The sequence below is a fragment of the Tyto alba genome, unplaced genomic scaffold (genome assembly GCF_018691265.1).
Source record: "Tyto alba isolate M040663 unplaced genomic scaffold, T.alba_DEE_v4.0 Super-Scaffold_13, whole genome shotgun sequence".
Lineage (NCBI taxonomy): Eukaryota > Metazoa > Chordata > Aves > Strigiformes > Tytonidae > Tyto > Tyto alba.
Window position 1 is genome coordinate 29,404,584 of NW_024881275.1, and position 12,480 is coordinate 29,417,063.

At 35.5% G+C, this 12,480-nt stretch overlaps 1 protein-coding gene across 1 annotated transcript in view; it reads right to left on the bottom strand.

Annotated features, from left to right (window-relative positions):
* Window positions 1–12,480, bottom strand: part of PCSK5 (proprotein convertase subtilisin/kexin type 5) — a 246,574-nt gene that overhangs the window by 26,043 nt on the left and 208,051 nt on the right. The window contains exons 25-27 of the mRNA XM_042787933.1: window positions 2,441–2,483; window positions 1,442–1,584; window positions 12–212 (exon numbers count right to left, since the gene is read on the bottom strand). Of these exons, the coding sequence (XP_042643867.1) occupies window positions 12–212; window positions 1,442–1,584; window positions 2,441–2,483 (387 nt within the window). The remainder of the gene's footprint in view (window positions 1–11; window positions 213–1,441; window positions 1,585–2,440; window positions 2,484–12,480) is intronic.

Consider the following 12,480-nt stretch of genomic DNA (forward strand, 5'->3'; position numbering starts at 1 on the left):
TTGCAACTTACCACTCCAGAACTTCCCACTGGGCAGAGAATTTCTTGGATTCAGACACTGTCCACGAGATAGCTGGAAACTGGTTTTGCACCCAGTGCAGTTCTCATAGCTGTAACCCACACACGTTGCACAGCTCCTGTGACAAGGTTCACATTCTCCAGAGATGTCATCAGTGAAGAACCCATCTCCACACTCACTCACACATGTGCCTCCTGCAACAGACACAGAGCCTGGCATCATGGTGTCTACTGACCCCTCTCAGTCCTGACAAGGAGGTACCTCAACCATAGCATCTCTGTCTCCAGCAAGAGATGGTTTAGGAAAAAAACAGTATATAAGATCCCATGAAAATTTTTGTAGCTATATAAACACTATTTTTTTTTAGCATGAAACCAAAATTAAGCTCAGTTGCTTCTGCAAACTTTACAAAATTTGAATCAATCTGCACTTAAATTTATATCTAGATGGGTTTTCTTCCATATCCTAAATCCTGGCACACAGAAATCTTAGTAAAGTACGAACCTGGATAAAAAATTTATGTTTGAGTCCCAATTGTTATAGTGGTCCAGTATAAAGTCTAGGTCTGTAATTCGCTAAGATTGCTATAAGATAAGCAAATTTTGAGGCTTGGATGCATCTCTAGTTTCTGGTGAATATAAAGTCAGGCAAGTCTGATTAAATGTATGGGTTAGCATACTGCAGCAAAACCCCTGGAAGTTGTTATACTGATAGCTTTTTGAGCTTTCTACAATTTCAATTGAAAAAAAAATGTAGGCCATCACATCACCCAAGTATTGTGACCACAGAGTTTTCTATGAGAGTAATGCTTTTGTACTCTATTGCTGGGTACCTTCAGCAGGCAATGCACAAGAATACCATAACCTCAGAATTTCCTGTGATTCACATCTGGCACCATGTCTGAACCAGACCTGCCTGATTCAAACTTTATTTTGTAATAAAGCTAAGGGGCTCCTAGTCCTGTGTGAATGTGATGTGGAATTTAAGGGTTTTAACTGAGCTCATTTCAGACTGTTTAGGGCCCATTACTTTACGTGGACCTGAAAGTCAAAGTAAAACTAGACTTGTAAATAGAAAGGAAACATTTTGATGTCTTTCTGAGTTAAAAACCTCTCCTTTCACAAAGCCTGCATCAAATACAATATTTTTTGTATTTGCCAAAAATAGTGGAAATGTATTAAAAACAAAAGTGGGATTATGTAGTCAAATATATGGAGCCTTTGAACCAAATGGCACCATTGACTAACATAACCACCCTACATTAATGCAAAGGACCTAATTCTGCAAAGTGTTAACTCTGCTCGACCTTCACTGTCTGCCATAGAAGAGATCCATGAATTTGGGAAGTTGAGTCCAGGCCTTTTCTATAAAGAAATAGTCTACAATCCTTTTGTAAATATGCCGTACTTAGTACTTTGTTTACCTGAGAGATAAAAGCCTTCCTTACAGGAGTAACACTTGTCCTTGTCACAAATATCACAGTTGCTAGCACACTCTCTACACTGCAGAGAACTTTCATCTCTGTAGGTATTTTCCGGGCAGTATTTATAACAATGTTGCTTATACCTATAAGATAAAAGAGATCATCATTAGAAAGTTTCTTCTGAGGTCACTGAGTTTGTTTTCTGTATCTTTCTAGGTATGGTAATGGTAAAGCTCTGTTCTCATCCTAATGAACAGAAATTATTCCTCTAATGAAGGATTCAAAACATATTTGTGATTATGCTGCTATTCAAGTGGCAAATATTAACAAGTCTTGTTTTCCAATCTCAGGGTTCTTAAGCATGACTAATTTGATTTTCTTCTTTAGATGTAGGCACAAAAATGAACACATGCTTAATTAGAAATTACTATATTGTGGTTGTAAAGAGCTGATAGCTTGTGAAAAGATATAATCCAATGCCATTGTTTATAACTAGATTGAACAATCTTTTTATCAACATTCTCTTTTGTTATGGTAATTTTTACTGAGATCTTTTAACTGTCTCTTTGAAAAGTAATAGGATTCCTCATTTCCCTCTGTTTAAGTTAAGCTTTCAATTAATCTATGTATTTTTTCCTTAGTTTATCTTACATTTTTAAGTGTGCCTAATGAACTGCAAATACCAGAACTGGACACAATATAGTAACAGCATACTAGTTCCAGAGCCAGAGACATTGTTTAACTTTTAGATCCTTTTTGTTCCATATTTCTCTCTTCACATATGAAAAGTTCACATCAGTCCATAAGCTTTAAAGGGCCTTGATAGTGAGCAACTGGCTAGCTTTTCAACATTTCCCAAGCCTTTTTCCAAAGTTATTACTCTCAGATAATAGTTAAAAAGGAATGGGATAACATGCACAGCGCAGATTTATGTAGTGAAGTGCACAATTTTGCTCTAGAAAACTGTATAGGTGTGAAGAGTTGTACATGTATACTTACATATAATAGTTCTGCATACATGTTACACAGATTCTTGGGTCATCTGAAATTTAAAAAGTGAAATTATGTAAATAATATTCAGAGTTAAAACCAGAATGCAAAAAAGAATTGCTGTTACACCATTTTTATGATAATATTTCTTACATTAAAATCACTGCAACCATGACTGGAACATCATTATCTCTGAATCTCTGTTTACATTTTTTGGAGATAAACTCTTCCACAGTCAGGTCCTGGCCTGTATTTTCACACTGACTTTTGACATTTGAGTCCTCAGCATAAGATACCTAGAAGGTCCTGAGCACTTAGGAAGTGCTGTTCTGAAAAGCAAAACCTTCCCAGGAGTTCATGTTGGGCTAAATGAACTCTTAAAAGGAAAGTCTAAGTTATTGAAAACTGAAGTTTCATCCTATTTCTTTACTTGTTGCAGAGATAAGTTAAACGCATTTGGCCCCTCTAAAACTTTTCTTTACTTGTCGCAGAGATAAGTTAAATGCATTTGGCCCCTCTAAAACTTTTCAAAAACATGTAAGCAATCAGTTTAATCATAAAAATCCTCAGCTAGACAAACAGCTTTATATGTGGTGAGTCAAGGCTTTGGAGTAAACTTTGTCATGAGAAAACTAATTTTTACATTCAGAAATTTTGCTGAATGAACAGGAAAAGTGTTATACAACTTCTTAAAACTGTTACAATGATGGATATGTCTTTATGCTCACATGAAGTAAAGAATATTTTCTATAATATTCCATTATCTTATATCAGCTTTATATTTCTTCTACCTTATTCAAATACTCCAAAGGAAGCAGAACGAAAGGAAACAGAACAACCTGAACGAATGTGTTTATAAACTGTTCTACTGTGAAATGCCTATAAATTATTTTTGATATTAATAGTACTCATAAGGCAAAATTTTCACTGAGTCTGTTTGAACTGTGTCTACAATAAATCACACTTTACACATGTAAACTTATTAGGCAACACGCACTTGATTTTGCAAGGAGTTTTAACAATTTATTTATGAGGTGTAAAGTTTTACCCAGAAATGTAGATCTGTGAAAATATTGTCTTCACCGTTTAAAGCACAGAAACAGCAATCACCTCATCTAGTGTTCTTTGCATGTTAAGACAGGAAATACTCTTAAAATATGAAAATAGTTTCTATGAAGTCTTCCTTTACTTCTAGATAAAAAATAATTGCGTTGTCCATGGTTTCTTTTTGAATGAGTTCTGAAATACTAATATTGTTTCCAAATAAGGACACTTCCTGAGATATTTTTTCCTCCAATTAATTTGTGTGGGTTTCTTTACTTACAGTGTTTATAAAGCATTGTTAGGAGACAGGTTGATATGATGATTAGTAAGTATATTTATACCTTTTGAAAATTATTATGGTATTGGTACATACACTCCTTATGCTTCATTGACGGAAAGAAAAAGAGTATGCATTAAAGAGACATTGTCAAAATTGCTGGGGTTGCTTGAGGGTTTAGTAACTAACTCTCCGTGTACTTTCTGGCTTCTATGAAGAAAGGACTCTTTCCTCTTTTGCCTGTGGGAGGTTCTGATGACATTTTTCTTTCTTAACTGCCCTCTCAGTTTTGCCTGTATGGATGACTATATACCTCAATTTGAGACAGATCTCAGCAGCAGTTTCAAACAAATATATAATGTCTGGATATCCTCTGAGATTAGAAAAATTAAAGTAAGTGACCATTAAGTAAAGACCATGTATTTTGGGTTGGTTTAGGATCTAAGAGAAAATATCTAGGGATGAATGTGTAAAAATAGCCTGTTTAGATTGTGGATTGTAATACATCTTGTGGAGAGGGCAAAAAAATGTATCACAAATAGCACTTGCATTCTACTACTTACACAAACTTTAGACAGAAGTGATAATAAGAAATACCTTATTAGAAGGCCACAAATTTGATAAGAATAGCTGATTTGTTGTATTTCACATGGGAAGGCACTGAGCCTTTCTTCAAATCTAAGATTTTGGTAGCAGAGGGGAGGATTCTTGATAATTTTGCAAAATGAAAACATGCAGTCATTGGGCTAGTGTGTCCTAAGTTCATTTGCCAATCTGAATCCTGTATTATGTTATTTATCAACACTTACTGAACCATTGTTCTTTCTATTAAAGACATACCCACTAAATAAAAACTTTACTACCTTCTATACTTACTCATTGTTACTGAATTTAAACTGTTGAGGAGTATTGAACATAGTTTAGAAAGGAACGCAAAGAGGATGACTGTCTGACAGTAGGCAGAGAGAAAAATGAAGTATGCAACCATTCCTGCAATAGCATATTTAATATTTAACACATGCTATGTCTCCAAAATCTTGGAAATTAGTTTTAAGAATTGAGTAAGACTTGTGAATTTTGTGGATATATATGTTCAGTTCTTAAACAGTGACTCCTTTAAAATCTGCCACAATCAGTTCTTGGACTAGCAGTAACAAACATCCTGTATTCACTGAAACCTTCACTTGCCCATAAAATAATGACATCTCTGGGGTGCAAAGTGGATTGGTTAGTATGTCATGCTTCAAAAGACTTCTTGTCATGAGAACTTCTTAAATTTTATCTTTATTTTGCAGTTTCTATTTGCACTGATTTCCACTATGTTGAGCATATGCAACTCTTTTGAAGACAGAAACAAAGTGATCTTGATAGCACTGGAAACAAGATTCAACAAGTTTTAAAATGTAAGGCCTCAGACACAAATAAGTCCTCTGTAACTTTCTGGTTTTATTGCAGTTTTCTTAGATAAGAAAAGATCATCTAGAGTTCATATTAAAAATGATTTGGTTTCTTTCCTTGTCTGTAATAAACTGATATTCCTGTTTCCTCCTCCACCTCCCACCATTCTCAAGTACAATACATTTGGAGTGCAGCTATGTTATAATACAGAAAAGGTACCTGCAAAGTTTAAATATTGGTCAAAGGCCAAACATTCATGCATTCTGTTGGAACTGTCTGATTTGAGATGAATTAGTGTCTTTTTCTACTCCAAGAGGGAAGTATGGGCATTAGCATTACAAGCATAGCATTGTTGTGCTAGAAGGGTATTTTTGTTCAAATATATAGAGGAACATTGTAAGTGATTTTTCTGTAGTATTACTGTAGAGGCTTAATGAAATATTTAGTACATAAGTTCATCTGTACCGAAAACAAGCTCCAGAGCATTTTGGAAATCCTTGTCACTGTTTCACTATGTTTGAATGTTCATGGTATTTAGACAGATCCTAATTCTGGAAACTTTACATGGCTAGCCCACTGTACTTTTGAGTAGCACTTACTCAAAGCATCTGGTCTAATTAGACCCAGATCTTGCAATGGTTCGTATGCATGTTTGACTTTATCTACTGTGTACAATAAAGCTGGGAGTTGAAGTGAAGTGCAAGGGTACATTTTGCAAGATCTGTATTTACACTGTAACTTGGATTTTAGCTTCCTGTTTTGTTTATGAACTTTTAAAAAAGTTAAATTTCTTGAACTATTTATTAGCTCAGCCGTGAGCCTAGAATGTGCTGAATACACTCAACATTTTTACATTCAGGAGAAGTTCAGAATATTCACTGCCTGGGACTTAATGCCTGTTTACCTTTCTTTTCCAGTTTAATTAAATGTAATGACTTAAAATTATTTTATATTACATTGCAATTTTCAATTAAGGGTCAGACTGCAGTAATTGTTTAATTTCAACAGTTACTGCTAGATTTTATTTGTCTTTTATATTTCCCTGAACAATAATTTACAATAATCTAAAAAAAAAGTACTATAAATTGTAATATATCACCAACAAGAGTAATTATATATTTTAACTACCTTAGACCATTTTTTCTTTAGTTTTTATGGCATCTCAATTAAAATAACTGAAATATACAATCCAAACATAGTAAGATTTTTGACTAGACATGGGCCCAACTGAAACCTCAGCTTTCAGTAAGCTTTAAAAATGAAGATTTCTGTTGTGGAATCAAGGATTCTGGTTTAGATCTTCCAGTTTGTTGAGAAGACATTTCGTTACTCATTGTGTTTTTGTTGTTTTTTTCACTTCTTTATTTCTCTTTTTCTCTTCTTTCTTTATCTTTTTTTCCTTTTCCTTTTCCTTTTCCTTTTCCTTTTCCTTTTCCTTTTCCTTTTCCTTTTCCTTTTCCTTTTCCTTTTCCTTTTCCTTTTCCTTTTCCTTTTCCTTTTCCTTTTCCTTTTCCTTTTCCTTTTCCTTTTCCTTTTCCTTTTCCTTTTCCTTTTCCTTTTCCTTTTCCTTTTCCTTTTCCTTTTCCTTTTCCTTTTCCTTTTCTTTTCATTTTCCTTTTCCATTTATTGTTTTTTTCTATTTTTTTTTGTGTTTGTCAGTACATGACCTTTATCTTATTTCTTCTGATTTCTGACATTATAATTTATTTTGACAAATCATATTACCAGGAAGTGGGAGAAAGAAGATATTATGAATTTCAGCTAAGGAAAAAGCTGGATTCTGTTGTCAGTTAGATTTATATGGGGAAAATACTGCATCAGTATTTGCTTTGGCCAAGAACTGTAGCTTTGGTTCAGCCAAGATATTTAATTAATTAAAAATATATGTATTTTTAAGGCATAAAAAAAAAAGAAGAAAATACTTTGAATAGACTTAATCTCTTTGAAAAGTATACTTGTAATAAAGTGCCATGTCCTTAGTTTCCTGGTTTTTTTTGTTTTTTTGTTTTTTTTTTTTTTTTTGGGGGGGTTTTAAATTAAAGCTACCTTTAATTAGGATGAAAATGTGATAAATAAAACCAATAAATGTTCTGAGTGTATTCTTACTGTAAATCTGGTTAACTTAAAAAATCACACAAGTCTAATATCAATTATCTTACTCTGAAAGAGTAATAATGTCACTTGTTGTTATTGTATTTCACTGGCAAAGTGAACAAAGCATATTCTCCTCCTCAAATAAGTATTCTAATATGTTGTAGTTGGAAGTAGAAATTAAATGCAAATAAGAAGAAATGAAACCAAAGATTAGCATTATAATATGCATTACCTGAAATAGTTACATGGTTTATATGACTGAGGTGAAATATTGATAAATACATATCAACATACATGTATGTATGTTGATAAATGCATCAAATTTTGGGGTAGATTTCACTGAGAGGAAGTGATGAGATTGGGAAACTTTAAGGAATAAAGAATTTTAACCACTGACTTAAAAAATAAATACTGTGTCAGAACGCTTCAGTCTCTCACCAGACATAGTTGACCAGTGCTGTAGTGAGAATTATAGCTCATATGAGGCTCTAAAATGTGGTATCAACCAGAGAAGTTATTGCTTACAGGGTAACAAAGAAGAACTAGTGGTTCATTCTTATTAAAATAAAAGGTAAGAGTACTCCAACAGAAATTATATCAGGACATCATCAGTACTATCTAACAATTAAGAAGGGACATTCAGTTTATTTGTCTTAGATTTTATTCTATCACTCAGATGTTATCTTTTGTTCTTACTCTACTGGCCATTGTTTCCACCCATCAAAATCTCAATATGATGATTTCAAGAATCACGAAAGCTGCATATTACTAAACTGGAACTTTCTGTGTACTGAGGTACATTTGCTGAACACACTTATGCTGAGATAGTCCATTATGTTTGAATAGTTTCTTACTATATTGGTAGTGCCTCTAGGTGAATAACATTACCCCAAAACTACTATCCTACAAGCAAGAATGTGGACTGCAGGCCAGAGGTCCTAAGTTTACACCACAGACTTCAATGCAGGTTTTACCGCTAATTTGAACAGCTGGATTCCATTGGTCCTCCATTAACAAAATGTATTTCTGCAGGCAGAACTCATATGGGAAACATCTTCTCTATATGGGGAGAGTCCAAGATTTGCACTGCAACAGTCAATAAGTGGTTCTGTAATACAATTCCTTATTTGAAAGATCGCAACCCTGAACTTTAGGCTGGTATTAACCCAAATAATTGAAAAAAGTATGTATTGAGGTAGAGTTGCTAGAATAGGATAGAATAGGATAGAATAGGATAGGATAGGATAGGATAGAATAGAATAGAATAGAATAGAATAGAATAGAATAGAATAGAATAGAATAGAATAGAATAGAATAGAATAGAATAGAATAGAATAGAATAGAATAGAATAGAATAGAATAGAATAGAATAGAATAGAATAGAATAGAATAGAATAGAATAGAATACTTCCAGTTGGAAAGGACACACAACAATCATCTAATCCAACTGCCTGACCACTCTAGGCCTGACTAAAAGCTAAAGCCTATTATTGAGGGCATTGTACAAATGCCTCTTAAACACTGGCAGGTATGGGACATTGACCACCTCTCTAAAGAGCCTGTTCCAGTGTTTGATGGCTCCCTCAGTAAAGAAACAGTTCCAGTCTAAAATTCCCTTGGTGCAGCTCTGAGCTATTCCATGTCCTGTTGCTGGATCCCAGGGAGAAGAGATGAGCACCTCCCTTTCCACTTCCCCTACTCAGGAATCTGTAGAGAGCAATGAGGTCACCCCTCAGCCTCCTTTTCTCCAAACTAGACAAGCCCAGAGGCCTCAGCTGCTCCTCACAAGACATTCCTCCCAGCCTTTCCACCAGCTTTGTTTCCCTCCTCTGGATGCATTCAAGGACCTTCACATCCTTCTTAAGTTGTGGGGCTGGGATCTGCATGCAGAACCCAAGCTGAGGCTGCACCAAAGCTGAATCCAGTGGGATAATCACCTCTTGTGACTGGCTGGTTACGCTGTGTTTGATGCACCCCAGGATGGGGTTTGCCCTCTGGGCTGCCAGGGCACATGCTGATGGCTCATGTTGAGCTAAATATCAACCAGCACACCCAGATCCCTTTCTGCAGGGCTGCTCTCCAGCTACTCCTCTCTCAATTTATACCTGTGTCTGACATTACGCTGTCCTAGGTGCAGAATCCAGGATTTGTTGATGGTTATAAAAAAACAAAGTTCTGGCAGAGGCACCCGTCTTGGAACCAGGTGATGATGTTCTGGGATCACGTTTCTTCTAGTGTATCTCCCCATTACTGGGAGGATTGAGGCAACACTACCTGTGCTCCTCAATCCTTCACCATTCCTCCCAGGGTCCTGAAATCTCTTTTGATTAATCTTGATCTTGTTGAAACATCACTGGTACCCACATAAAAGAGCAGGAGTAGGCAATAATTCTAAAGCTGTACTAACCTCATCAGTTTTCTGGTGACAACCCTGATCTGGGCCCCAGGGAGGCAGCAAACTTCCCTGAAAAGAGGGTCTGGTCTGCAGATGGTTTAGATTATATTTGTTTTAATGTATTTGTTTTTCAGTAATTCCAGAAGAATTATTCAGCAGCTAACATTTCTTTACTGCTTTGATTCACGAAGCCCCTGAACTGCAAATTGTTGAGGGAGTAGCAATACATGTTTTGTTTGTCTTTATAATTTTAGGAGTAAATTCATTTTTTGGTCAATGGCTATTGATCTATATGAACTTTTGGTCTGATCCAGTATTTTTCTTCTGTACTCTTATTTCTATGGAGAACTCTAACCTAAAATCTGGAGTATTATGTGTTTGCAGAACCCATGGTTCAATCTCATAGCTTAAGTTTTTTCAGTGATTTGCCCCAAGCCTAGATTTTACTCAGGAAGTATTTTTTTTTTCTCTGAGAAAGAAAAATTTCAAAGACAGAAGGTTTCCTTTGATACATACTTCTTGTATCTTCAGCAAGAAAAGAAATTCTCTTTTACCTATACTCTAGAAAAGACAACATCCTCTAATGTAATGTTCTGCTTACACTGAAACATCAGTACTGAAAATCAGAGAAGAGTTCCAAATCTTGCTGGGCATTCTTTTTGCAGAGATTGGATATTCTTGCTCCAGAAGCCTGTGGAAACGAGTCCTATAATCTGCAAATCTAAAACTCATTCTGCAAGATTAATCTCTTGAGGAAGATTTACTCTGAGATAAAAAAAGATCTTTATCATAATTTTTGCTGGTATTTTGAAAGCCAAGGTCTATTCATCATCAGGGAAAGTTTGAAGAAATGAAGTTTTTCTTTGTATTTCGTTGCTATGGGAACCAGATCACTTTTCACTCATTAATGATGAGCACAACTGCCAGAATTGCAATTTGTACCAGTGAACTTGAGTCTGTTCATAGTGCTGCTCTTTTATCTATCTCACAGGTTCCTTAAATCTTCTCCAAATACCTTTTATCTCACTCCCACTACCTTATAGTTGGTATTTCCCCCCATCTCACTCTGTATAATGGATCTTGTGGAGCATTTGCATGTTATTTAGTCTCACTTTCTGCCTTTATAGCTGTATGTTGAAAACTGGAAAATGGATTTAATTTTGTAGACTTCATGGTGTTTTCTGGTGCCCACCAGAAGACAAGGTATTAAAAATTAATTATGGCCTAATGGTCAGAGGTAGTGAAGACTTGCAGTTTCCATGGATCTGTCTGTATCAGAGGGAGCAGTAGATCATTGCTGCTCTAGAAAGTAGGCCCAGAGTGTCCAAAATTGAGTTATCAGACCTACGGTACTAAAGTCATAAAGGTAATGTTGGATACGTGGACTTGAAATTTATTCAGCACACTTTCTTAGACACTTTGTGCAATTTTGTGTTTGTGTTTGCTTGTGTAGCAGTAGGAATATATTTGAAGCTTGTAAGAATTTAGGATTAAACAACATATTGAAGTCACCCTTAAGACCTGACTTCTCTTTGGCTCTCACTTCAAATTTAAATGTCTGTGAAGGAGTCTGTCATTCAGATTTCATGCGATGCTGTGTGCTTGAGCATGCCAGTTGGACTAGTATGGCAGCAAGCAGAGTCAGACACATTTGAGAGCATGTGGGCAGAAGAAGGTAGGGTAGTGAACCCTGCTGTGCATAGCCATTGTTTTGACACTGTATACACAAAGCCTTAGATCCTTTTGGGATTAGTGCTGTCTAAGGGAATTCTACTATTACATATCCCAGGACTTGACGGTGTCTGCAGACAGAGTGGTGTCTGTGAGTATTAAAGATTCTTTACCTCCTTAAAATACGAGCAGCCTCCAAATTAATGAAGTAAATCAGAATGAAAAGTATAGCCTGAATTTAAAAGAAAGCATCATCTGTGTTTAAATTACAAAGACGTACCCGTCCTTGATTAAGTCTCTCTGACAGTTCCTATCTTTGCTCTTAGACCTTCAATGGTGATACAGTAAAGATAAATAGCCACACTGGAGCCCTGAAACAAAACTGGGTCCAAACTTGGAGGAAAACTCACAGATTTTACTTCATTCCCTGAGAATCCCAGAAAATATTACAAACACTGTCAATCTTCCACCTTAGTATCCTCATGCCTGGTGAACAATAACCTGCAGTGTTGCTGGGTGGTTTTACTTTCTTCTCTGAAATGTCTGACGTGGGGTGTAAAGTATCAAACTGACATAAAAGTATGATACTCTGTCTGTAGGGTCACTATTGATCAAGAAAAAAGATTTCCCACACAGTCTGACTCCATTACTTGCTTTATTCTGCTAGCACCTGGCATCATGACAAAAAAAAGAGTAAATCTTATTCATTTTCTTGTTTGTACAAAGCAGGACAACATTGCCCATGACTACAGGCGGCAGTTTAATCTATTCTTTGGTGTCTTGTGAAAGAAATTTTTTGACCAAAAATTACAAGTCCTTCAGTCTAGTAGGAAAACAGACAGTTCAATTATCTTAACTAGCACATATATGCCTCCCTAAAACTATATCTGTCTACAAAAAAGTAGATTCAACCGTTGTAATTTGTAGACAACACAATCACTTGCATTTTGTTGCTCTCAGTATACAATGTCATTGTGGTTTGATACTCCATTTAAAATTCATACAGCTTCTATAAGTTACTCTGCACTCAGTGCAAACTGAATAAGTTAATTATTTTTATCTCTTACAGCTTATATCAAAGGATCTCAAAACACTTCAGAAAGAGCAGGTGCCTGATGAATTTTTTGTGAGAGAATGGTCTCGAGTCTTTTGCAGATACATAAGTATGCA